This window comes from Periophthalmus magnuspinnatus, chromosome 6 (genome assembly GCF_009829125.3).
Source record: "Periophthalmus magnuspinnatus isolate fPerMag1 chromosome 6, fPerMag1.2.pri, whole genome shotgun sequence".
NCBI lineage: Eukaryota > Metazoa > Chordata > Actinopteri > Gobiiformes > Gobiidae > Periophthalmus > Periophthalmus magnuspinnatus.
Window position 1 is genome coordinate 25,225,982 of NC_047131.1, and position 24,357 is coordinate 25,250,338.

Sequence of the window (24,357 nt, forward strand, 5' to 3'; positions counted from 1 at the left end):
TTTTTGGCCTTGCCGTGGTATAATTAATTTGGACCTAATATTATATTTATTTATCGGGCTCGACACTGCGAGAAAATTCTCGAATTTTGCTCCTATTTTTGGTGTCTGTGTGAGTTGTTTTTTGTTTGTTTTTTTTGTTTTGTTTTTGTTTTTAAGCACTCGAATATGTGCAAGTTAAATAACTTTCTGCAGTCAGAAATGATTGCATTAAATGTATTTATTTGAGTAACAAGATGAATCACACCCATTCGCCCCAACTCTCCCTCTTCCCTTGGCTCATACAGGCAGAAGATAGTCAAGTGGTGCCACACAGGGGCTGTAGTTTCAGTGATGAAAGTGAAGCTAAGGATGTAAGTCTGTTAGCATGAAGCACTGACTGCATATATACAGTCAATGATTGACAGCTGTACTGCTGTAATATAATCTGCCGCCAGATGGCTTGCTTCCTGCTCACAAGTAAATCTGTCTGCATTAAACATTTTTTAGCTGGTTAAGTTACAATTAAACATAAAAATAATAATATTGACTATATACTGACTAGGAAAAATTATATCAATTTAAAGCATGCACCTCTAAATTTTCTGGTTGTGCTCCTAAAATATTTCAATCTGGGCCTACAGTGCTCCTGGGAAGAAAAAAGAAAATAGTCTGGAGCCCTGCATTCTGTTTGACCTATAACTGATTTTGTTGGACTATGTAACGATTATGTAATGCATTATAATTTCATGATTTCAAATGTTGCTACTTTTTTAGAGCACTATGATAAGTCTACTTAACTGTTATCTTTATACACTGAATATTTTTCATTGGTATAATGATCTGATTAAAGTTCATTTTTGTCATGTCATGGCAATGCACCTGTTCTGCTAACTGCAACATAATTGTAAACAAACAGGAAGAGAAACCTTTGTATTTTTTAACATTGGAAATGTGAATGTATGTAGATCTTGGTTTTAATGTTCATGATGTGAGGGACTAAAATGTATTTATTTTCTAAAATATAAGCTTATGTTTATTGCTGTGGATTTGGAGTAAAAAAAACTCAGACAAAAAAATAAATAAATATTAAAAATAATTTATTGTTTCAACTCATATTTTATGAATAGAAACTACATCATTCATTCAAAGTTACTCAGCAGCCTCTTTGTTCTGTGAACCAAAAACAAAATATGTATCAAAAAATGTATAAAATTAGAGAGAAGAAAATACTTTTATTATCAAAGGTATAGCCTACCTTGCCAGAGTCACGGCTCTTGGCTCTCAGCTTGTTAACCTGGGACTCTGCAATGTCGGCACGCTCCTCAGCCTCCTCCAGCTCATGCTGAACCTTTCTGCACTTGGACAGATGCACATTGGCCTGCTCCTCCTGCAGAACATGTTTTTAATATAATTTAGCAATGCTGCATAAATATATATTTATAAAGTGATGAAAGTAAATATTGTGCACTTACCGCTTCCTCAGCCTGCCTCTTGTAGGCCTTCACCTTGAGCTGCAGCTTATCAACCAGATCCTGGAGTCTGGTGATGTTCTTCTTGTCCTCTTCAGTCTTAAATACAGATGCAATAGGATTTTAGGATAAAATGATATAAGAATAAATAGTTGTTTGCATTTTCCTTACAAACCTGGTAGGTGAGCTCCTTGACTCTCCTCTCATATTTGCGGACACCCTTAACAGCATCTGCTCCACGTCTCTGTTCATTTTCAACCTCTGTCTCAAGCTCACGCACCTTTGGAAAGTATGATTCATAATATTTACATTTTTGTTGAAATATGATTTGCAGTAACATTCTGATTTGGTTTTCACAGTATTAGTCTTACCCTGGACTCCAGTTTCTGGAGCTGCTTCTTGCCACCCTTCATGGCAAGATTCTCAGCCTCATCCAGACGGTGCTGCAGGTCCTTGACAGCAACTTCCAGATTCTTCTTCATCCTCTCCAGATGAGCACTGGTGTCCTGCTCCTTCTTCAGCTCCTCAGCCATCATGGCAGCCTAGTAAACACAATAAGTTTTAATAATTGGAGTATAAATCAAAACAACGATGCCACAGACCCTAAAGAATGCCAAAGAAAAACCTACATCAGTGATGGCCTTCTTGGCCTTCTCCTCAGCATTTCTTGCTTCCTGAACAGTGTCATCAACTTCACTCTGGATCTGAACCAGATCAGACTCAAGTTTCTTCTTGGTGTTCAGCAGGCTAGTGTTCTATAAAGCAAGAAAGAAAACATATGAGTCTCAAGAAAAACATATGAGTCTCAAGATGACAATCAGTGTATCAATGTAAAAATATTCATTTGTGTAAACATCATTTGTGAGTCATTGTACCTGAGAGTGCAGAAGTCCCACGCGCTCGCTGGCATCAACCAGCTCCTGCTCAGCGATTTTGCGACCTCTCTCTGTCTGTTCCAGAGCAGCCCTGAGTTCTTCAATTTCAGCCACCATCAGGCCATTTCTGCGCTCAACCATAGCAGCCTGTTCTTTGAGGTCTTCCTGAGCTCTGACTGCATCATCAAGGTGCAGTTGGGCATCCTGATTGAATTAGAGTGTATATGTAAGTCAATGCAGGTGGATTATAGCAACATGGCAAACCTGAAACAAATGGCAGTACCTTGAGCTGTGCCTGCACATTTCTCAGCTGTTTCTGGGACTCAGATGCCTGGCGATTGGCATGGCTCAGCTGAATTTCCATCTCATTCAAGTCTCCCTCCATCTTCTTCTTGATTCTGAGGGCATCATTTCTGCTTCTGACCTCAGAGTCCAGAGTGCCTTGCATGGAATCAGTGACCCTCTGGCTGTTCCTCTTAATCTGCTCAATTTCCTCATCTTTCTCTGCCAGCTTCCTGTCAATCTCACCCTTCACCTGGTTAAGCTCCAGCTGGACACGGAGGATCTTAGACTCTTCATGTTCAAGAGTTCCCTGAAAATGTTAAAAAAAAAAAGGATTTTATTACTTCTCTTTCTATATAATTTGCATGTTTAGATATACATTTTTGTGAGTTATATTTTTCTTACCTCAGCTTCCTCAAGGGCAGTCTGGATTTCTGCCTTCTCTGTCTCAACTTGCTTCTTGGCCTTCTCCAATTCATGGATGCTCTTGCCAGTCTCACCAATCTGCTCAGTCAAGTCAGAGATCTCCTCTATTGGGGAATAAAATGATCAGTCGTAAAAATCCAGACTGTAGATGTAAATGAGGTATCAATGGTTAAACATTGGTAAAAACACTCACGCTGCAAGTTCTTGTTTTCACGCTTCATGGTCTCCAGCTGGTCAAGAGCTTCTTCATAGGAGTTCTTCATCTTGAAAAGCTCAGTTCCCAGTGAGCGGGCCTCCTTCTGAGCTCCCTCAAGCTCTGCCTGACCCTCCTCGAATTTCTGCTTCCATTCAGCCAAGACCTACATTTCATAATTTATAAATCCAGATGGTGAGTAAAAGTATCACAACAATGGACAATTTTATCATACAAAAATAGAATGTGTACCTTGTCAAAGTTCCTCTGCTTCTTGTCAAGGTTGGCAGCCAGACCATTAGCCCTCTCCACATCAATCATCAGATCCTCCACCTCACTCTGCAGCCTCTGTTTGGTCTTCTCCAGAGAAGCACACTTGGAGTTGACAGCTTCAATCTGTTCCTCAGCCTCCTGGAGGCGCTGAGCAAGCTTTTTCCTTTAAAAAGTACACATGATGAATAAACATGTCAAATCCACAATGGTGTGTTGTGCCACAGATTTTAAACTCACTTGGCTTCCTCAAGCTCCTCAGTTCGCTGGATGGCATCAGTTTCATACTTGGTTCTCCACTGAGCCACCTCGCTGTTAGCCTTAGACATGCCACGCTGAAGTTCAGCCTTGGCCTCCTGCTCCTCTTCAAACTGTTCCCTGAGCAGATCGCAGTCATGACGGGCTGACTGGAGTCCATGGGCAAGGGCGTTCTTGGCCTATGGGAACAGTTAATGTTATGATGCTTCGTAATACGATTTGTTTGTTTTAAATAACTATTGAGTTTCGTACCTTAACCTCCTCTTCAATCTGCCTCTTGAGCTCCTCAATCTGCTGTGTGAAGGCTTGTTTGCCTCTGGTCAGCTGAGAGACCAGGGCTTCCTTCTCCTCAATTTGGCGGCCAAACTCACCTTAGATGTAAAAGATTGGTTAAAAGACGAATAATTCTCTAGTCAAATTAAGTACCTGAGATTTATTTTACCATTCTCTGTGAGGAGGCGAGCTTTCTGGGCACCCAGGTCATTGATTTGACGAATGTTTTCATCATTCTTGGTCTTCAGTTCACTAAGTTGGTCCTCAAGAGTACGGCACATTTTTTCCAGATTTCCCTAAAAATGTAATTTCAAGTTAGTATGAGCATTTCCCTTGATATAATGTTTGTTCACATAGAAACAATCATCACCTTAGCTTTAGCCACAGCCTCCATGTTGCTGGAGAGGTCATCAATCTCCATCTTGTATTCACTCTTTTCCTTCTCAAGCTTTTGCTTGACACGCTGGAGGTTATCAATCTGCTCTCCCAGCTCAGCAACACTGTCAGCCTGCTTCTTGCGCAGAGCAGCGGCAGTTGCTTCATGCTGCAGAGTGGACTCCTCAAGGTCACGACGGAGCTTCTGGAACTCAGCCTCACGCTTCTTGTTCAGCTCAATCTGAGCAGCAGTGGCACCGCCAGCCTCCTCCAGCCTCTCACTGATCTCCTCAAGCTCCCTGGACAGATCTGCTCTCTGCTTCTCAACCTTGGCACGGGCAGCACGCTCAGCCTCAATCTCTTCCTCCAACTCCTCAATACGGGCCTATGAAGAGAAGATGAAAGAATTCACAATTATTCTATAACTGTTATGACACAATGCACGCATTAGGATACACAGAGAAATATGGAGATGGTCTAAAAACTCAAGGAAAAAATACAAAATTTATTTTAAAACAATACATTTTCTTGAGACTGTCATCATTACAAAAGTTCATGGTCCAATTTAGGTTTTGGTTTTCAGCAAAAGAGTTGGCTAATACTAGCTTGCGAGTTTAATGATATTTGAAGCGAGTTAACCCCCTTCTCCCCATGTTGGTGATAACTTCATTGGAAAGGTATTCTTACCTGAAGTTCCTTAATCTTCTTCTGAAGCTGAGCTCCCAGAGACTGCTCATCCTCAATCTTGCTGAGAAGCTGGCTGATCTCAAAGTCTTTCCTGAGGGTGAAGAAGTAGTAAAATCATTGTATCATGTTTGATTTTAGTAATAGAATATATGCACTCATTCTTACTTCTTCAGTTTCTCCTCAGACTGCTGCTTGTCGTTCTCAAGATCCATGATGGATTCCTGGGCCAGTTTCAGGTCACCCTCCAACTTTCTCTTGGCTCTCTCCAGGTCCATACGCAACTTCTTCTCCTGCTCCAAAGACCCTTCAAGCTGGGGAAGAGCAGTTTAATTTAATCATTATTCAAGCTTTTTGCAAAAAAACAGATTGGATTAGTAGATTCAAACATACATCATCAACTTGCTGCTCAAGCTTGGTCTTGGCCTTTGTAAGAGTGTTAACTTTGTCCTCCTCAGCCTGCAGATCATCCAGGGTCTGCTGATGAGCCTCCTGGAGAGCTTTCTTCTCCTTAGTCAGCTTGGCGATGCTCTCATCTTGAGATGCCATCTCTTCAGTCAGATTCTTCACCTGTTGGTTTTTGAAAACACATGATAAGGAATGATATACATTTACCAAGTATGAGTGTGATGTGTGGAATAAATTGGTCAAACCTTGTTCTCAGTGGCATGCTTCTCCTTCTCCACTTTGGCCAAGGTAAGCTCCAGATCATCAATATCCTTCTTGAGCTCAGAGCATTCATCCTCCAACTTCCTTTTCTTGGCTGTGAGCTCAGCATTGATCTCTTCTTCATCTTCCAGTCTCTCAGTTGTCTCCTTCAGTTTGGCTTCCAGCTGAATCTTGCTTTTGATGAGACCCTCGCATCTCTCCTCAGCATCTGACAGATTTTCAGATTCCTGAAGTACAAAAATGTAGTTTTTTAGTGTATTGTTTCAATTGGTGGACATGCTCATTTGAAGCTGTCTGTTTGAAAACTCACAGAGGCCACTTGGAGCTGCAGATCATTCTTCTCCTGCAGAAGAGATACCATCTTCTCCTCAAGCTCCTTCTTCTTGGCCAGAGCAGCAGCCAAGTCAGCGGTCATCTTCCCATAGTTCTCCTTCATCTGGGCAAGCTCCTTCTCAGTCTCAGCACTCTTCAGGAGGGGCTTGATCTTGTAGTACACCTTCATCCATGGCCAGTGTTTGACATTCATGAATGAGCGGACATTGTACTGGATGGTATAGATGGCATCTCTGTTAAATAAAACAAGTTATATTCTGAGCTAAAAAACTTTCAGCCTTTTAAAAAATATAGTATCATTATATTTAACATGCCTTCTCTCCATCATCTTCACAAACTCCCTTCTCATCAGGTATCCACGGCACAAAGCCTGTGTCATGGTGACAAGAGTTGCAAGTTTTTCATCTCTCATCTCCTCAAGAGTACCCAGCAGACCAGCCTTGAAGAACACCTAGAAAATAGTGTGAAAACATTGGATTAAATTATAACATAGCAATTCTAAAATAGGTACTATAAACTATATATTCCGATATTCTTACCTTGGTGTGTCCAAATCTGTACTGATCATGATCAACGTCAATGGATCCTAGCAGCTTCTCAGATGCCTTCTTGTTGTCAATGAATTGACCCTCGGGGATAACACTGGCGTTCAGCACCTTGTATCTTTTTGGAGAAGGAAAGACGTGTTTAATATGTTTTAAAGGAATACATTTTTCTTACTTTAACAAAGTTTAATGATACCTCTGTTTGAAGTCACCATACAGGATTCTGCTAGGGAAACCCTTTCTGCAGATTCTAATACCCTCCAGTACACCATTGCACCTAAGTTGGTGGATGACCAGGAAGTTCTCCATCAGACCTGGGTTAAAAAGAAATAATTAGCAGGAAATAATAACAAAAACAGTTGCCATAGCACTACACTACATACCTGGAGTCTTGGACTCATTGGGAATCAGGCAACGCACAAAGTGAGGATGAGTGCTTCTCAAGTTAGTCATCAGCTTGCCCAAGTTCTCCTAAAACCCCCAAATGTGAAGAATTTAACAAAAAATAAACCAACATATGAACCTCAATTTTAATGTTCTATGTGAATTTTTACCCTGAACTGTGAGGACACAGTCTGCATAGAGCCACCCTTCTTCTTGCCTCCCTTTCCTCCCTTGCCACCGGCCTCTGTTAATAGAAAATACCAATACAATATAATTTATATAATTTTACAAGCAATATCAAACCATTCTTTTGTGCAAATTAATTGTTAGCATACCCTCAACAACAGGAGGATACAGAAGAGCCAGAAGTTTGACTGAAGATTTCTGGTACAGCTGCACAACAGACTCGTTCAGTGGGTCCTTGTTCTTGTCCAGCCAGCCAGAGATGTTGTAGTCCACAGTACCAGCGTAGTGCACCAGGGAGAAGTGGGCTTCAGCCTTGCCCTTGGCTGGTTTGGGCTTCTCAAATGCCCTGCTCTTGCCAAGATGCTGATCATACAGCTTGTTCTTGAAGGTTGTATCAGAAGCTTTGGGGAACATGCACTCCTCCTCAAGGATGGCGAAGATGCCCATGGGCTAGAGTGAAGTCAAGAAAAATTTATTTAGAAATTGAATAACTTTCCAATTGTTGTTGTTCAAAACCAATAACGTACCTTTTCAATCAGCTCAATGCAGGCAGCCAAGTCCATACCAAAGTCGATAAACTCCCAGATGATACCCTCCTTCTTGTACTCCTCTTGCTCCAGGACAAACATGTGGTGGTTAAAGAACTGTTGCAGTTTCTCATTGGTGAAGTTAATGCACAGCTGCTCCATGCTGTTGAACTGTCAAAACAAATATTTCATATGAACACACACACTTAACTAGATGGTTTACATTTGATTTGATCTGAGTTTACATCAAAGATTTCAAATCCAGCAATGTCCAAGACACCAATGAAGTAGTTTCTCTGTTGCTTGGTGTCCAACATCTGGTTGATACGGATGACCATCCACAAGAACATCCTCTCATAGATGGACTTGGCCAGGGCAGTGACAGCATTCAACACCTAGTGTTAGTATTGAGAAACGTATTGTTAGCCAACTCTTTTTAACAACATTATAACATTGACTGACATTAAAATGTTCACTTTACCTGAGGCACAGTCTGTCCCTTGGTGACGTACTCATTTCCGACCTTGACTCTGGGGTAGCACAAAGCCTTAAGCATATCAGCAGAGTTCAGACCCAGCAGGTAAGCAACCTTGTCAGCATCTATAAAAGTATCCATATGTTGTGTTCATCATGTATGACAAGACAGTATTTAATCACCAATTCAGCAGACAAATGTTTCTCTTACCCTCTGTGCCATCTGGCTCAGCCTGCTCCTCACGCTGCTTCTGCTTGAACTTCATGTTACCGTGGTGGAGGACAGCACCAGTCATTTTGTAGATGCTCATTTTCTCCTCATTGGTGAAGCCCAGGATGTCAATGGCATTCTGGTTTCAAAACGTTTCCATGATTAATTCTCAACATATGCAATTCTTATATGTATAATCTTAGTGATTCCCTTACATCAGTGGCTTCCAGCTCAACTTTGTCATCAATGCTAGCAACAGTGATTTGACCCATGCTGCACATGGGGAAGTCGTATGGGTTGGTTGTGATGAGAGACATTTCTGCAAAACAAAAAAGTTTTTTGAGTTTCCCCTGTAAAAAAAAAAAAAAACAGTATTAATGCTTCATCTGGATTTTCTACCTACCAATGAGCTCAGGCTTGTGGTTGGTCATCATCTGGTAGAAGATGTGGTAGCCTCTCTCATCGGGAAGCTGGAATGTCACTCTAGACTTCTCCAGCAGATCTGTAAATGGGAAGGTTGTTTGAAGAACACTTCATAATTTACATCCCAAAATAACAGCAACATCCTACTTACAGGTTTCAATGTCAGCACTAGCCAGTTTGCCAGTTGTGCCGAAATGAATTCTGATGAATTTACCCTATTTGGTTAAAAGTAAAAAAATTGTTTATACAGATATTCAGGCAACATTTCTAGATTTTTTTCTTATGTTGGAATACTTACAAAACGAGAGGAGTTGTCATTTCTCACAGTCTTGGCATTACCATAGGCCTCCAGCAGAGGGTTGGCTGCAATAATCTGGTCCTCCAGGGAACCCTGTAGAGAAAATTATGGTTGCATTTTTATTTTTACATTTCAGACTTGGCCTGATTTAGTGTTAAGTACATTAAAACAAACTAACCTGCATCTTTCCTGGAGCAGCATCCTTCTTCTTATCTCCACCAACGGAGATTGTTGCAAAGTACTGAATGACACGCTTGGTGTTCACAGTCTTTCCAGCACCAGATTCTCCACTGGAGATGAATAAGACTTGTAAGAATCATGTGTAAAGCTAACTAATAATCAACACAGAAATAAAATAGGAACTTACGTGATCAAGACAGACTGGTTCTCCCTGTCTGTTAAAATATATAGCAAAATATGTATTAATAAATATACATTTGAATGTAAATTTAACATTACATTATTACATTATAAATAATTTTCTTCTCAACATAGGGCATACCAGTAAGCATGAACTGATAAGCGTTGTCAGAGACAGAGAAGATGTGGGGTGGAGCCTCCATACGCTTCTTGCCTCTGTAGGCAGATACAACCTCAGAATCGTACACTGGCAGCCACTTGTAGGGGTTGACAGTGGCACAGAACAGCCCAGAGTAGGTCTGAAGAAATGTACACACAAACACACTATATTAAGAAAAAGTTAAATTAATGTGTTAGAACCCTGTAAATAAAATGTGTCTTACGTAGATCATCCATGCTGCATAACGCTCTTTGAGGTTATAAAGCACAGAGGCTTCATTGAGATGGGTCATCATGGCCATGTCCTCAATTTTGTCGAACTTAGGAGGGTTCATGGGAGAGACGTCATCTTCTTTAACTGTCCTCTCCTGTGATAGATCGAGTATCAATAATTATAAGATTTTTCTGTTGTTGAGTGCATCATTAAAATAACTTTAAAATATGTTTAAAATACACTCACCTCCTGAGTATCTAAGACCTTGACAGTGACTTTGCCAGCATCCTTCTTGATAATAGTTCCCTTGAGGTACAGCTCCTTGACATCAGCCACATAGCAGGCAGTCTTAGCATCAAAGGGCTTACTCTGAGCCTCAATTCTCTCCTTCTCTGGTTTACGGAGGTAAATGGCAGCCTTGCCATAAATGGCCATCTCAGCGTCCGTACTCATGGTTGCGGTTGTTTTCTGCTTGGACAAAATATACAATACAACATTTTTTCCATGCTATCAACCAACTTGAAATAGGCAGTGAACGTATCCAATACCCTGCTTTACACTATTGATGCAAGACATAGATAGCAATTATTCTATCATCCCTCAGAATATTATTTTGTCTATCACAGTATTGAATTAAAAAGTGTTAAGAACACAAAACTATCACAGATCATGCTCTTATCTCAGTATTTAAACATATTGTATGAAGCCTGCACTGTTACTGTTTTAAAAAAGGTACTACAGTTACAACAGAACCTGGGTTGCCAGTGCCTAACCTGCACAAAGAGGACACACAGAGTTTTATCTCATCCTCAGTAGGGCGGACAGGCCATATCTCATGTGAAAGCTCAGAACCTCCACTATAGTTAGCTCTTGACTACACTCACACTAATTAATGATTGGCTGCCAGTGCTTCTGTAGTGAGGATTCAGATCCAAAAGAGTCAGTTTAGATTCAAACCAACTGGATTTCAGCATTGAAACTGGCAACCCAAATAAGAAACTTATGTGACATCATGTCCAATATTTTTGTAATTAAGAATAAATCAGCATTAGAATTGTAAACTTAATATATGATTTGAACATGTTTAGCTTGTATCTGGGGACACAAATAGGTCAAGTTTATTAAATTTAAATAAAGATCTTGCATACAGTTCCTTTAACATTACATATTTTGTCATGTTTTTTTCTGTGTAAAAATCAACTCCACACAATCCCATCAAATGCCCACTGATGACAACTTAATAAAATAAATATAATTAAATGTTCCTCTTACCTGACCCTTGACTGCGCTGAGATGATGTAAAGTTCCTTAATTCTGTAAATGGTAAAATAGTAGCTTAATATACAAAAAACTTCAATCAACACTGATTGTATTTTTTTTTTTAAGGACTACAGATGGAACTTAGCATTTTGCTAAATCTGGTGCAGCCATCTTTTTAATGTATCTGCACACTATCCTTCAAATAAATAAATAAAATAAATTGTCTACATCCAAACAAACAGAGGAAACGCTTACCAGCTGTCTCCAAGTGGCCGGCAGTGAGGGCTGTGTCCTTGTTGACTCCTTATATTCAATCGACAGTGCTGACACGCCTCAAGTTAAAAATGGTGCTCACACCAAATGAGGTGTGTATCATAGTTAAAGACGGCATCCTATATGACCAGACCTTGATTTTAGGTATATTCATGTGTGGAAGAATAGTGTACTTAGTAGTTCAGAACAACTGTACTTGTTTACTTATGTTGTAATCTCAATTTTCAATAAAATTCTTGAAAATAATGCTTTTTTTTTCTTAACATTTACTATTATTTACAATTTTATTACTCAGTTGCAGATCTTAATGTCTCAATTACTATATATAATATTATCTCAATACAGCTTTATAGGTAGCTTATATAACAGATCAAGTGCCTTCAGAGTTTTATGAGTGTAACTTCAACTCTCTGAAATCTTTATGACTTTCCAGGCTATTTTCTGCGTTCTGCTAGCATGCCAATATGTGTAGTGCCCAAAATGAAGTTGGCCACACTATTTTCAAGCTAAAAGAAAGAGGAAAAAAAATGTTAATAGAGCTTATATTGTTTGGTGGGTATATGTGGTTTTAGAGGACAGAGAACTGCTTTAATATATTTGTTTACATTTCAATTATATCTTGCAAAGTTATTACTTAATTAGTGGATGGGGAAGGTGAAAAGTTGAATTAAAACATACAAAAATGTTACATAGCACAAACAATACTATGTGTTTTTATTTCAAACAAATTAGTACCAGGACATGCATCACAATGTTTATGTCAGTGTATAGTTATAAGTTTAGTTATTAAAAGGTTTATAAATGGAACATTGTTGGAATCCAATGCCTAAACCTCCAGCTGCTCACCCACTTAACACTTATTTCAGAGTAAGGTTAGACCACCTGTTGAGTGGTGTTTCCCATTGTTTACTCACATGGTGTGTTCCTTGTTAAAGCCAGACTCTTAATCAATGATCATTTTTATTTTATTCCACTGACTCAGTTTTTGTCTTAATGTAAGATGAGATAACTTTTAATATGTATCCAAATGGCAAATACAAATAAAGGCACACAGAAGATGTTTTAAAGAAGGCTTACAGTACAGGATACAGTGACCAATATTTAAAAAAAAAAAAAGTTCAATGAACAACATCTCTCCAAAAACACAAATGATATCTACAAATCTACAAGTTGATTTGTTTAAATACTTCAGAAAAAAGAGATACTTCTTTAAGCAGCCAAAAGTCTCTAAAGGTCCAATTAGCACATTCTGTAAACGTCTGGAAACAAATGTGATGGAAACGAACCTTACTTATTATAAAAAAAATATTACAGACACAACCTTGCCTTTCAAAAACAAATATATACTAATTTTTAGACAAAGCACTGTCACATGGTGGGTAACTAAATGATAATTCTTGTGTTGGAAAAATCCAACCTCACCCCGCAGGGTGCACAATTGTATCAGACACTGGTTCATTCTTAGCTTTGTTTTCACAATATGTTGACTTAAAAAAAAAAACACATACAAAATCTGCCAGCAAGATTCAACAGACTATATTTTATTAACAAAATATCAACAAGACAGGACAGTAATTATAGAATGTCTTTAATGTTCTGCTTTTGACATTAGACCCACAGCTGAACAAATGTTTCAATAATCATCCAAGTACATTTATATAATTTTCAGATTTTTTAAATTGCATAATCGTTGTCAGATAAAATGACTGGTGTCCCTGTTTTATATAATGATATATAATAATTTTAGTGTTCAACCTGATTCAGTGCTTGGCTTAGTTGCACAAATAATGCTACAAAACGTTCATATTAAAGATAGGCTGTAACATAGTGTCCTCAATAAAATTGTGTGCGTTCTTTGAAGAGAGGAATGACCTGTGGCAGGAGGGTCTTTGCCTAGTAAGCAAAAGTTAAACGTGGGACCCTTGCCATTTATGGTATGTGAGTGACAACTGGTGTTGCAACATAAGGTGGGGAGCTTGTATTTACAGCTCATCTTGTATTTCATCTTGACAGAAGGGACATTCAGAAATTAGTAATATAGTAAATTATATAGTAATTAACTGATTATAATAATCACCTTAACACACTCCCACATACTTAATTAATTTTGCAATAATCATTTACTGTTACCTGTTATGTATAATTTATAGCGCTGTGTTCAATTCAACCAATTTCAATTTCAATTTCAATTAAACAACATAATTAATTTAAACTTGTTTAAATTAAAGAAAGCATGTAAGTAGATATGGCACATGGCTCTGCTATTCACACTCATGCCAAGCCATTAATACTGATACTGCGTGCAGTTTCAAACCCATGTTTGGATTTAGGCTGAACACAGCATTGTAAATGCCAATCTTTTTCTGGCTAATGACCAAGTGGGGTGTCAAAATGTACAGCATGCAACGATCCTTTTCCAAAAAACATCTAATAAATAAATACACATCTCCATAAAACTCAATTAAAAAGGACAGATGGCCATGTAGAGCTGATTTTAAAGGTTTATTGCAACAATTGTCATATCAGTAAATGCAAAGCATTACTCAGCTGCTTCTTTTCCCTGCAAGAGAAGTATGAACAGATGCAGTTTATTTGTATTCATTAATCATAAAAGTTACAGTGTGAGTTAATCATACAATATACAAAAATATGAACATATTATTTACCTTGCCAGAGTCACGGCTCTTGGCTCTCAGCTTGTTAACCTGGGACTCTGCAATGTCGGCACGCTCCTCAGCCTCCTCCAGCTCATGCTGAACCTTTCTGCACTTGGACAGATGCACATTGGCCTGCTCCTCCTGCAGAACATGTTTATAATATAATTTAGCAATGCTGCATAAATATATATTTATAAAGTGATGAAAGTAAATGTTGTGCACTTACCGCTTCCTCAGCCTGCCTCTTGTAGGCCTTCACCTTGAGCTGCAGCTTATCAACCAGATCCTGGAGCCTGGTGATGTTCTTCTTGTCCTCTTCAGTCTTAAATACAGATGCAATAGTTAGGTTTTTAGGATAAAATGATATATGAATAAATAGTTGTTTGCATTTTCCTTACAAACCTGGTAGGTGAGCTCCTTGACTCTCCTCTCATATTTGCGGACACCCTTAACAGCATCTGCTCCACGTCTCTGTTCATTTTCAACCTCTGTCTCAAGCTCACGCACCTTTGGAAAGTATGATTCATAATATTTACATTTTTGTTGAAATATGATTTGCAGTAACATTTTGATTTGGTTTTCACAGTATTAGTCTTACCCTGGACTCCAGTTTCTGGAGCTGCTTCTTGCCACCCTTCATGGCAAGATTCTCAGCCTCATCCAGACGGTGCTGCAGGTCCTTGACAGCAACTTCCAGATTCTTCTTCATCCTCTCCAGATGAGCACTGGTGTCCTGCTCCTTCTTCAGCTCCTCAGCCATCATGGCAGCCTAGTAAACACAATAAGTTTTAATAATTGGAGTATAAATCAAAAAAACGATGCCACAGACCCTAAAGAATGCCAAAGAAAAACCTACATCAGTGATGGCCTTCTTGGCCTTCTCCTCAGCATTTCTTGCTTCCTGAACAGTGTCATCAACTTCACTCTGGATCTGAACCAGATCAGACTCAAGTTTCTTCTTGGTGTTCAGCAGGCTAGTGTTCTATAAAGCAAGAACGAAAACATATGAGTCTCAAGATGACAATCAGTGTATCAGTGTAAAAATATCATTCATTTGTGTAAACATCATTTGTGAGTCATTGTACCTGAGAGTGCAGAAGTCCCACGCGCTCGCTGGCATCAACCAGCTCCTGCTCAGCGATTTTGCGACCTCTCTCTGTCTGTTCCAGAGCAGCCCTGAGTTCTTCAATTTCAGCCACCATCAGGCCATTTCTGCGCTCAACCATAGCAGCCTGTTCTTTGAGGTCTTCCTGAGCTCTGACTGCATCATCAAGGTGCAGTTGGGCATCCTGATTGAATTAGAGTGTATATGTAAGTCAATGCAGGTGGATTATAGCAACATGGCAAACCTGAAACAAATGGCAGTACCTTGAGCTGTGCCTGCACATTTCTCAGCTGTTTCTGGGACTCAGATGCCTGGCGATTAGCATGGCTCAGCTGAATCTCCATCTCATTCAAGTCTCCCTCCATCTTCTTCTTGATTCTGAGGGCATCATTTCTGCTTCTGACCTCAGAGTCCAGAGTGCCTTGCATGGAATCAGTGACCCTCTGGCTGTTCCTCTTAATCTGCTCAATTTCCTCATCTTTCTCTGCCAGCTTCCTGTCAATCTCACCCTTCACCTGGTTAAGCTCCAGCTGGACACGGAGGATCTTAGACTCTTCATGTTCAAGAGTTCCCTGAAAATGTTAAAAAAAAGTAGTTTATTACTTCTCTTTCTATATGTTTGCATGTTTAGATATAAATTTTTGTGATTTATATTTTTCTTACCTCAGCTTCCTCAAGGGCAGTCTGGATTTCTGCCTTCTCTGTCTCAACTTGCTTCTTGGCCTTCTCCAATTCATGGATGCTCTTGCCAGTCTCACCAATCTGCTCAGTCAAGTCAGAGATCTCCTCTATTGGGGAATAAAATGATCAGTCGTAAAAATCCAGACTGTAGATGTAAATGAGGTATCAATGGTAAAACATTGGTAAAAACACTCACGCTGCAAGTTCTTGTTTTCACGCTTCATGGTCTCCAGCTGGTCAAGAGCTTCTTCATAGGAGTTCTTCATCTTGAAAAGCTCAGTTCCCAGTGAGCGGGCCTCCTTCTGAGCTCCCTCAAGCTCTGCCTGACCCTCCTCGAATTTCTGCTTCCATTCAGCCAAGACCTACATTTCATAATTTATAAATCCAGATGGTGAGTAAAAGTATCACAACAATGGACAATTTTATCATACAAAAATAGAATGTGTACCTTGTCAAAGTTCCTCTGCTTCTTGTCAAGGTTGGCAGCCAGACCATTAGCCCTCTCCACATCAATCATCAGATCCTCCACCTCACTCTGCAGCCTCTGTTTGGTCTTCTCCAGAGAAGCACACTTGGAGTTGACAGCTTCAATCTGTTCCTCAGCCTCCTGGAGGCGCTGAGCAAGCTTTTTCCTTTAAAAAGTACACATGATGAATAAACATGTCAAATCCACAATGGTGTGTTGTGCCACAGATTTTAAACTCACTTGGCTTCCTCAAGCTCCTCAGTTCGCTGGATGGCATCAGTTTCATACTTGGTTCTCCACTGAGCCACCTCGCTGTTAGCCTTAGACATGCCACGCTGAAGTTCAGCCTTGGCCTCCTGCTCCTCTTCAAACTGTTCCCTGAGCAGATCGCAGTCATGACGGGCTGACTGGAGTCCATGGGCAAGGGCGTTCTTGGCCTATGGGAACATTTAATGTTATGATGCTTCGTAATACGATTTGTTTGTTTTAAATAACTATTGAGTTTCGTACCTTAACCTCCTCTTCAATTTGCCTCTTGAGCTCCTCAATCTGCTGTGTGAAGGCCTGTTTGCCTCTGGTCAGCTGAGAGACCAGGGCTTCCTTCTCCTCAATTTGGCGGCCAAACTCACCTTAGATGTAAAAGATTGGTTAAAAGACGAATAATTCTCTAGTCAAATTAGGTACCTGAGATTTATTTTACCATTCTCTGTGAGGAGGCGAGCTTTCTGGGCACCCAGGTCATTGATTTGACGAATGTTTTCATCATTCTTGGTCTTCAGTTCACTAAGTTGGTCCTCAAGAGTACGGCACATTTTTTCCAGATTTCCCTAAAAATTAAATTTCAAGTTAGTATGAGCATTTCCCTTGATATAATGTTTGTTCACATAGAAACAATCATCACCTTAGCTTTAGCCACAGCCTCCATGTTGCTGGAGAGGTCATCAATCTCCATCTTGTATTCACTCTTTTCCTTCTCAAGCTTTTGCTTGACACGCTGGAGGTTATCAATCTGCTCTCCCAGCTCAGCAACACTGTCAGCCTGCTTCTTGCGCAGAGCAGCGGCAGTTGCTTCATGCTGCAGAGTGGACTCCTCAAGGTCACGACGGAGCTTCTGGAACTCAGCCTCACGCTTCTTGTTCAGCTCAATCTGAGCAGCAGTGGCACCGCCAGCCTCCTCCAGCCTCTCACTGATCTCCTCAAGCTCCCTGGACAGATCTGCTCTCTGCTTCTCAACCTTGGCACGGGCAGCACGCTCAGCCTCAATCTCTTCCTCCAACTCCTCAATACGGGCCTATGAAGAGAAGATGAAAGAATTCACAATTATTCTATAACTGTTATGACACAATGCACGCATTAGGATACACAGAGAGATATGGAGATGGTCTAAAAACTCAAGGAAAAAATACAAAATTTATTTTAAAACAATATATTTTTTTGAGACTGTCATCATTACAAAAGTTCATGGTCCAATTTAGATTTTTGGTTTTCAGCAAAAGAGTTGGCTAATACTAGCTTGCGAGTTTAATGATATTTGAAGCGAGTTAACCCCCTTCTCCCCATGTTGGTGATAACTTCATTGGAAAGGTATTCTTACCTGAAGTTCCTTAATCTTCTTCTGAAGCTGAGCTCCCAGAGACTGCTCATCCTCAATCTTGCTGAGAAGCTGGCTGATCTCAAAGTCTTTCCTGAGGGTGAAGAAGTAGTAAAATCATTGTATCACATTTGATTTTAGTAATAGAATATATGCACTCATTCTTACTTCTTCAGTTTCTCCTCAGACTGCTGCTTGTCGTTCTCAAGATCCATGATGGATTCCTGGGCCAGTTTCAGGTCACCCTCCAGCTTTCTCTTGGCTCTCTCCAGGTCCATGCGCAACTTCTTCTCCTGCTCCAAAGACCCTTCAAGCTGGGGAAGAGCAGTTTAATTTAATCATTATTCAAGCTTTTTGCCAAAAAACAGGTTGGATTAGTAGATTTAAACATACATCATCAACTTGCTGCTCAAGCTTGGTCTTGGACTTTGTAAGAGTGTTAACTTTGTCCTCCTCAGCCTGCAGATCATCCAGGGTCTGCTGATGAGCCTCCTGGAGAGCTTTCTTCTCCTTAGTCAGCTTGGCGATGCTCTCATCCTGAGAGGCCATCTCTTCAGTCAGATTCTTCACCTGTTGGTTTTTGAAAACACATGATAAGGAATGATATACATTTACCAAGTATGAGTGTGATGTGTGGAATAAATTGGTCAAACCTTGTTCTCAGTGGCATGCTTCTCCTTCTCCACTTTGGCCAAGGTAAGCTCCAGATCATCAATATCCTTCTTGAGCTCAGAGCATTCATCCTCCAACTTCCTTTTCTTGGCTGTGAGCTCAGCATTGATCTCTTCTTCATCTTCCAGTCTCTCAGTTGTCTCCTTCAGTTTGGCTTCCAGCTGAATCTTGCTTTTGATGAGACCCTCGCATCTCTCCTCAGCATCTGACAGATTTTCAGATTCCTGAAGTACAAAAATGTAGTTTTTTAGTGTATTGTTTCAATTGGTGGACATGCTCATTTGAAGCTGTCTGTTTGAAAACTCACAGAGGCCACTTGGAGCTGCAGATCATTCTTCTCCTGCAGAAGAGATACCATCTTCTCCTCAAGCTCCTTCTTCTTGGCCAGAGCAGCAGCCAAGTCAGCGGTCATCTTCTCATAGTTCTCCTTCATCTGGGCAAGCTCCTTCTCAGTTTCAGCACTCTTCAGGAGGGGCTTGATCTTGTAGTACACCTTCATCCATGGCCAGTGTTTGACATTCATGAATGAGCGGACATTGTACTGGATGGTATAGATGGCATCTCTGTTAAATACAACAAGTTAAAAAAAATAATAATAATAAATTAAAAAACAACAACAACTAGCAGCATTTTTAAATGTTTCACTGTCATTATATTTAACATGCCTTCTCTCAGTCATCTTCACAAACTCCCTTCTCATCAGGTATCCACGGCACAAAGCCTGTGTCATGGTAACCAGAGCTGCAAGTTTTTCATCTCTCATCTCCTCAAGAGTACCCAGCAGACCAGCCTTGAAGAACACCTAGAACATAGTGTGAAAACATTGGATTACATTGCAACCTAACAGTCCCACTGAAGGTACTATAAACTATATTTTCTTACCTTGGTGTGTCCAAATCTGTACTGATCATGATCAACGTCAATGGATCCTAGCAGCTTCTCAGATGCCTTCTTGTTGTCAATGAATTGACCCTCGGGGATAACACTGGCGTTCAGCACCTTGTATCTTTTTGGAGAAGGAAAGACGTGTTTAATATGTTTTAAAGGAACACATTTTTCTTACTTTAACAAAGTTTAATGATACCTCTGTTTGAAGTCACCATACAGGATTCTGCTAGGGAAACCCTTTCTGCAGATTCTAATACCCTCCAGTACACCATTGCACCTAAGCTGGTGGATGACCAGGAAGTTCTCCATCAGACCTGGGTTAAAAAGAAATAATTAGCAGGAAATAATAACAAAAACAGTTGCCATAGCACTACACTACATACCTGGAGTCTTGGACTCATTGGGAATCAGGCAACGCACAAAGTGAGGATGAGTGCTTCTCAAGTTAGTCATCAGCTTGCCCAAGTTCTCCTAAAACCCCCAAATGTGAAGAATTTAACAAAAAATAAACCAACATATGAACCTCAATTTTAATGTTCTATGTGAATTTTTACCCTGAACTGTGAGGACACAGTCTGCATAGAACCACCCTTCTTCTTGCCTCCCTTTCCTCCCTTGCCACCGGCCTCTGTTAATAGGACATGCCATATAAAAGACTGTAAATAAAAACATACCAATAATCTTAATCAAAATTTGTGCAAGATAACAGTTACCCTCAACAACGGGAGGATAGAGATGAGACAGAAGTTTGACTGAAGATTTCTGGTACAGCTGCACAACAGACTCGTTCAGTGGGTCCTTGTTCTTGTCCAGCCAGCCAGAGATGTTGTAGTCCACAGTACCAGCGTAATGCACCAGGGAGAAGTGGGCTTCAGCCTTGCCCTTGGCTGGTTTGGGCTTCTCAAATGCCCTGCTCTTGCCAAGATGCTGATCATACAGCTTGTTCTTGAAGGTTGTATCAGAAGCTTTGGGGAACATGCACTCCTCCTCAAGGATGGCGAAGATGCCCATGGGCTAGAGTGAAGTCAAGAAAAATTTATTTAGAAATTGAATAACTTTCCAATTGTTGTTGTTCAAAACCAATAACGTACCTTTTCAATCAGCTCAATGCAGGCAGCCAAGTCCATACCAAAGTCGATAAACTCCCAGATGATACCCTCCTTCTTGTACTCCTCTTGCTCCAGGACAAACATGTGGTGGTTAAAGAACTGTTGCAGTTTCTCGTTGGTGAAGTTAATGCACAGCTGCTCCATGCTGTTGAACTGTCAAAACAAGCATTTCATATGAACACGCACACTTAATTAGATGGTTTTACATTTGAGATCTGAGTTTACATCAAAGATTTCAAATCCAGCAATGTCCAAGACACCAATGAAGAAGTTTCTCTGTTGCTTGGTGTCCAACATCTGGTTGATACGGATGACCATCCACAAGAACATCCTCTCATAGATGGACTTGGCCAGGGCAGTGACAGCATTCAACACCTAGTGTTAGTATTGAGAAACTTATTGTTAGCCAACTCTTTTTAACAACATTATAACATTGACTGCCATTAAAATGTTCACTTTACCTGAGGCACAGTCTGTCCCTTGGTGACGTACTCATTTCCGACCTTGACTCTGGGGTAGCACAAAGCCTTAAGCATATCAGCAGAGTTCAGACCCAGCAGGTAAGCAACCTTGTCAGCATCTATAAAAGTATCCATATGTTGTGTTCATCGTGTATGACAAAACAGTATTTAATCACCAATTCAGCAGACAAATGTTTCTCTTACCCTCTGTGCCATCTGGCTCAGCCTGCTCCTCACGCTGCTTCTGCTTGAACTTCATGTTACCGTGGTGGAGGACAGCACCAGTCATTTTGTAGATGCTCATTTTCTCCTCATTGGTGAAGCCCAGGATGTCAATGGCATTCTGGTTTCAAAACGTTTCCATGATTAATTCTCAACATATGCAATTCTTATATGTATAATCTTAGTGATTCCCTTACATCAGTGGCTTCCAGCTCAACTTTGTCATCAATGCTAGCAACAGTGATTTGACCCATGCTGCACATGGGGAAGTCGTATGGGTTGGTTGTGATGAGAGACATTTCTGCAAAACAAAAAAGTTTTTTGAGTTTCCCCTGTAAAAAAAAAAAAAAACAGTATTAATGCTTCATCTGGATTTTCTACCTACCAATGAGCTCAGGCTTGTGGTTGGTCATCATCTGGTAGAAGATGTGGTAGCCTCTCTCATCGGGAAGCTGGAATGTCACTCTAGACTTCTCCAGCAGATCTGTAAATGGGAAGGTTGTTTGAAGAACACTTCATAATTTACATCCCAAAATAACAGCAACATCCTACTTACAGGTTTCAATGTCAGCACTAGCCAGTTTGCCAGTTGTGCCGAAATGAATTCTGATGAATTTACCCTATTTGGTTAAAAGTAAAAAAAATTGTTTATACAGATATTCAGGCAACATTTCTAGATTTTTTTCTTATGTTGGAATACTTACAAAACGAGAGGAGTTGTCATTTCTCACAGTCTTGGCATTACCATAGGCCTCCAGCAGAGGGTTGGCTGCAATAATCTGGTCCTCCAGGGAACCCTGTAGAGAAAATTATGGTTGCATTTTTATTTTTACATTTCAGACTTGGCCTGATTTAGTGTTAAGTACATTAAAACAAACTAACCTGCATCTTTCCTGGAGCAGCATCCTTCTTCTTATCTCCACCAACGGAGATTGTTGCAAAGTACTGAATGACACGCTTGGTGTTCACAGTCTTTCCAGCACCAGATTCTCCACTGGAGATGAATAAGACTTGTAAGAATCATGTGTAAAGCTAACTAATAATCAACACAGAAATAAAATAGGAACTTACGTGATCAAGACAGACTGGTTCTCCCTGTCTGTTAAAATATATAGCAAAATATGTATTAATAAATATACATTTGAATGTAAATTTAACATTACATTATTACATTATAAATAATTTTCTTCTCAACATAGGGCATACCAGTAAGCATGAACTGATAAGCGTTGTCAGAGACAGAGAAGATGTGGGGTGGAGCCTCCATACGCTTCTTGCCTCTGTAGGCAGTCACAACTTCCTGGTCGTACACTGGCAGCCACTTGTAGGGGTTGACAGTGGCACAGAACAGCCCAGAGTAGGTCTGAAGAAATGTACACACAAACACACTACATTAAGAAAAAGTTAAATTAATGTGTTAGAACCCTGTAAATAAAATGTGTCTTACGTAGATCATCCATGCTGCATAACGCTCTTTGAGGTTATAAAGCACAGAGGCTTCATTGAGATGGGTCATCATGGCCATGTCCTCAATTTTGTCGAACTTAGGAGGGTTCATGGGAGAGACCTCATCTTCTTTAACTGTCCTCTCCTGTGATAGATCGAGTATCAATAATTATAAGATTTTTCCTGTTGTTGAGTGCATCATTTAAATAATTTTAAAAGGTTTTTAAAATACACTCACGTCCTCAGTGCCCAAGACCTTGACGGTGACTTTGCCAGCATCCTTCTTGAGAATAGTTGCCTTGAGGTACAGCTCCTTGGCATCAACCACATAGCAGGCAGTCTTGGCATCAAAGGGCTTGTTCTGAGCCTCAATTCTCTCCTTCTCTGGTTTACGGAGGTAAATGGCAGCCTTGCCATAAATGGCCATCTCCGCGTCCGTACTCATGGTGGCGGTTTAGTTCTGCAAGATGCATTTTTGTACACAATTGTTGCTGACATCAGTAAAATTGTAATTGTACTCGTTTGTAATTGGTGTGGAAATATTGGTGTAGAAATTTAACTATGGATGTTGGAACAACAAAAGCAAAACAACAAAAGCAACTATGTAAAATGGACTGTCCAAAGGATTATTGCTGCTGTGCCAGATCTGAGAGCTTGGCTTAAAAATGTGCATGTCTACCATTTTATTTAACATTTATATATATATGTGTAGGGTGTGTGTGTGTGTGCGTGTGTGCGTGTGTGTGTGTGGGTGTGTGGGTGTGTGTGTGCTCCTTGGTTCTTAATATTTACTGTTTGTCGTTGATTGTTATGTGTTCTAGTGAATTTTTGTTCTAAATAATTAATGTGCAGCACTTTGGTTGACTGTGTTTTTTTTTAATTATTCTAGAAATAAAGTTGAGGGAATTGGTTGGTAAGTTAACAATATAGATTTTATCCAAAAATATCTCAGAGTCTTAAGTTCTATTTCACTATTTCCTCTCTGACAAAAAATGTCCAATTACAGTGTAAGTTGCAAACATTTTTTAAAAGAAAGTCTATAGTGTCAATAATATTAATTCTACTTACCTTAAACTTTTATCTATATGAAAAGAATATTGTATTCTCCAGGCCTGTTGGAGACAGTAAATTAGTAGTTAGTTATAAACTATTTTGCAGAGTCCTGACATAGTAAAATAATATATTTACTTAATTAAAAATGGCAATAAAATAAATCTCCAAGTTAAAGCAGGAGCTGGACTTACCACAAGCAGGAACAGTTCTTCAGCCACACACACTGAGGGCCCTCTCGAACTCCTTATATTCAGTCTGGTGTGCTTACAAAGCACGGCTCAAATATGACCACATGCCAAATAAGGCTTGTGAGGCACAGGAGTACAGTGACAAGAGGAATATTTGTCCTCTTCTAAATTTAGAAGATAGATGTAGTAGAGTAGTGTAGAGTTATTTTTTTTTCCATTTTTTTCCTTACATTTACTTTTGATACAAATTCTTAATGCTGTTATATTACATTTAATATGAAGTAAAAAAAAAAAAAAAAAAACAACAACAACAACAACAAAAAAACTAAAAACATTTACATCTCAGGCAGAGCTTTAATTATGATAAAAATCCATTTCATTTTTTTGAGTCAGCAGTGTTCTTGTTTGTAAGCAGGAT

The 24,357-nt window shown here is 39.8% G+C and overlaps 2 protein-coding genes across 2 annotated transcripts; both read right to left on the bottom strand.

Moving 5' to 3' along the window:
• Positions 1–1,059: 1,059 nt before the first annotated feature.
• On the bottom strand, positions 1,060–11,412 carry LOC117371795 (myosin heavy chain, fast skeletal muscle-like). Its single transcript, XM_033967465.2, has 41 exons — positions 11,383–11,412; positions 11,140–11,181; positions 10,114–10,335; positions 9,878–10,021; positions 9,637–9,793; positions 9,502–9,529; positions 9,313–9,424; positions 9,135–9,227; positions 8,988–9,051; positions 8,817–8,915; positions 8,629–8,732; positions 8,414–8,552; positions 8,210–8,328; positions 7,974–8,123; positions 7,729–7,899; positions 7,351–7,651; positions 7,186–7,259; positions 7,015–7,102; positions 6,828–6,945; positions 6,626–6,749; positions 6,401–6,537; positions 6,064–6,319; positions 5,738–5,980; positions 5,478–5,654; positions 5,253–5,398; positions 5,088–5,178; positions 4,396–4,785; positions 4,195–4,321; positions 4,005–4,123; positions 3,735–3,931; positions 3,477–3,660; positions 3,225–3,390; positions 3,011–3,135; positions 2,607–2,915; positions 2,324–2,527; positions 2,078–2,203; positions 1,820–1,990; positions 1,624–1,728; positions 1,452–1,547; positions 1,235–1,366; positions 1,060–1,149 (listed from the first exon to the last, which is right to left on the bottom strand). The coding sequence occupies exons 3-41, from the start codon at positions 10,318–10,320 to the stop codon at positions 1,129–1,131; spliced, it is 5,814 nt and encodes a 1,937-aa protein (XP_033823356.1). The 5' UTR covers positions 10,321–10,335; positions 11,140–11,181; positions 11,383–11,412; the 3' UTR covers positions 1,060–1,128.
• Positions 11,413–13,885: 2,473 nt separating this feature from the next.
• On the bottom strand, positions 13,886–24,022 carry LOC117371794 (myosin heavy chain, fast skeletal muscle-like). The gene is made up of 41 exons (XM_033967464.2): positions 23,943–24,022; positions 23,767–23,810; positions 22,937–23,158; positions 22,700–22,843; positions 22,459–22,615; positions 22,324–22,351; positions 22,135–22,246; positions 21,957–22,049; positions 21,809–21,872; positions 21,638–21,736; positions 21,450–21,553; positions 21,235–21,373; positions 21,031–21,149; positions 20,795–20,944; positions 20,552–20,722; positions 20,174–20,474; positions 20,015–20,088; positions 19,844–19,931; positions 19,657–19,774; positions 19,455–19,578; positions 19,238–19,374; positions 18,880–19,135; positions 18,554–18,796; positions 18,294–18,470; positions 18,069–18,214; positions 17,904–17,994; positions 17,211–17,600; positions 17,010–17,136; positions 16,820–16,938; positions 16,550–16,746; positions 16,292–16,475; positions 16,040–16,205; positions 15,826–15,950; positions 15,426–15,734; positions 15,143–15,346; positions 14,914–15,039; positions 14,656–14,826; positions 14,460–14,564; positions 14,284–14,379; positions 14,067–14,198; positions 13,886–13,960 (listed from the first exon to the last, which is right to left on the bottom strand). Exons 3-41 carry the CDS (start codon positions 23,141–23,143, stop codon positions 13,940–13,942), a joined length of 5,814 nt encoding a protein of 1,937 aa, XP_033823355.1. The 5' UTR covers positions 23,144–23,158; positions 23,767–23,810; positions 23,943–24,022; the 3' UTR covers positions 13,886–13,939.
• Between the last annotated feature and the right edge of the window lie 335 nt (positions 24,023–24,357).

Excerpts from the sequence above, each read along its gene's own strand:
- LOC117371795 (XM_033967465.2), bottom strand. The coding sequence starts at position 10,320 with ATGAGTACGGACGCTGAGATGGCCATTTATGGCAAGGCTGCCATTTAC. Across the intron at positions 9,794-9,877 it reads ATGCAGCATGGATGATCTAC|ACCTACTCTGGGCTGTTCTG; the intron begins GTAAGACACATT and ends ACATTTCTTCAG. Across the intron at positions 1,991-2,077 it reads CCAAGAAGGCCATCACTGAT|GCTGCCATGATGGCTGAGGA; the intron begins GTAGGTTTTTCT and ends TGTGTTTACTAG.
- LOC117371794 (XM_033967464.2), bottom strand. The coding sequence starts at position 23,143 with ATGAGTACGGACGCGGAGATGGCCATTTATGGCAAGGCTGCCATTTAC. Across the intron at positions 20,723-20,794 it reads CTGGATTTGAAATCTTTGAT|TTCAACAGCATGGAGCAGCT; the intron begins GTAAACTCAGAT and ends TTGTTTTGACAG. Across the intron at positions 14,827-14,913 it reads CCAAGAAGGCCATCACTGAT|GCTGCCATGATGGCTGAGGA; the intron begins GTAGGTTTTTCT and ends TGTGTTTACTAG.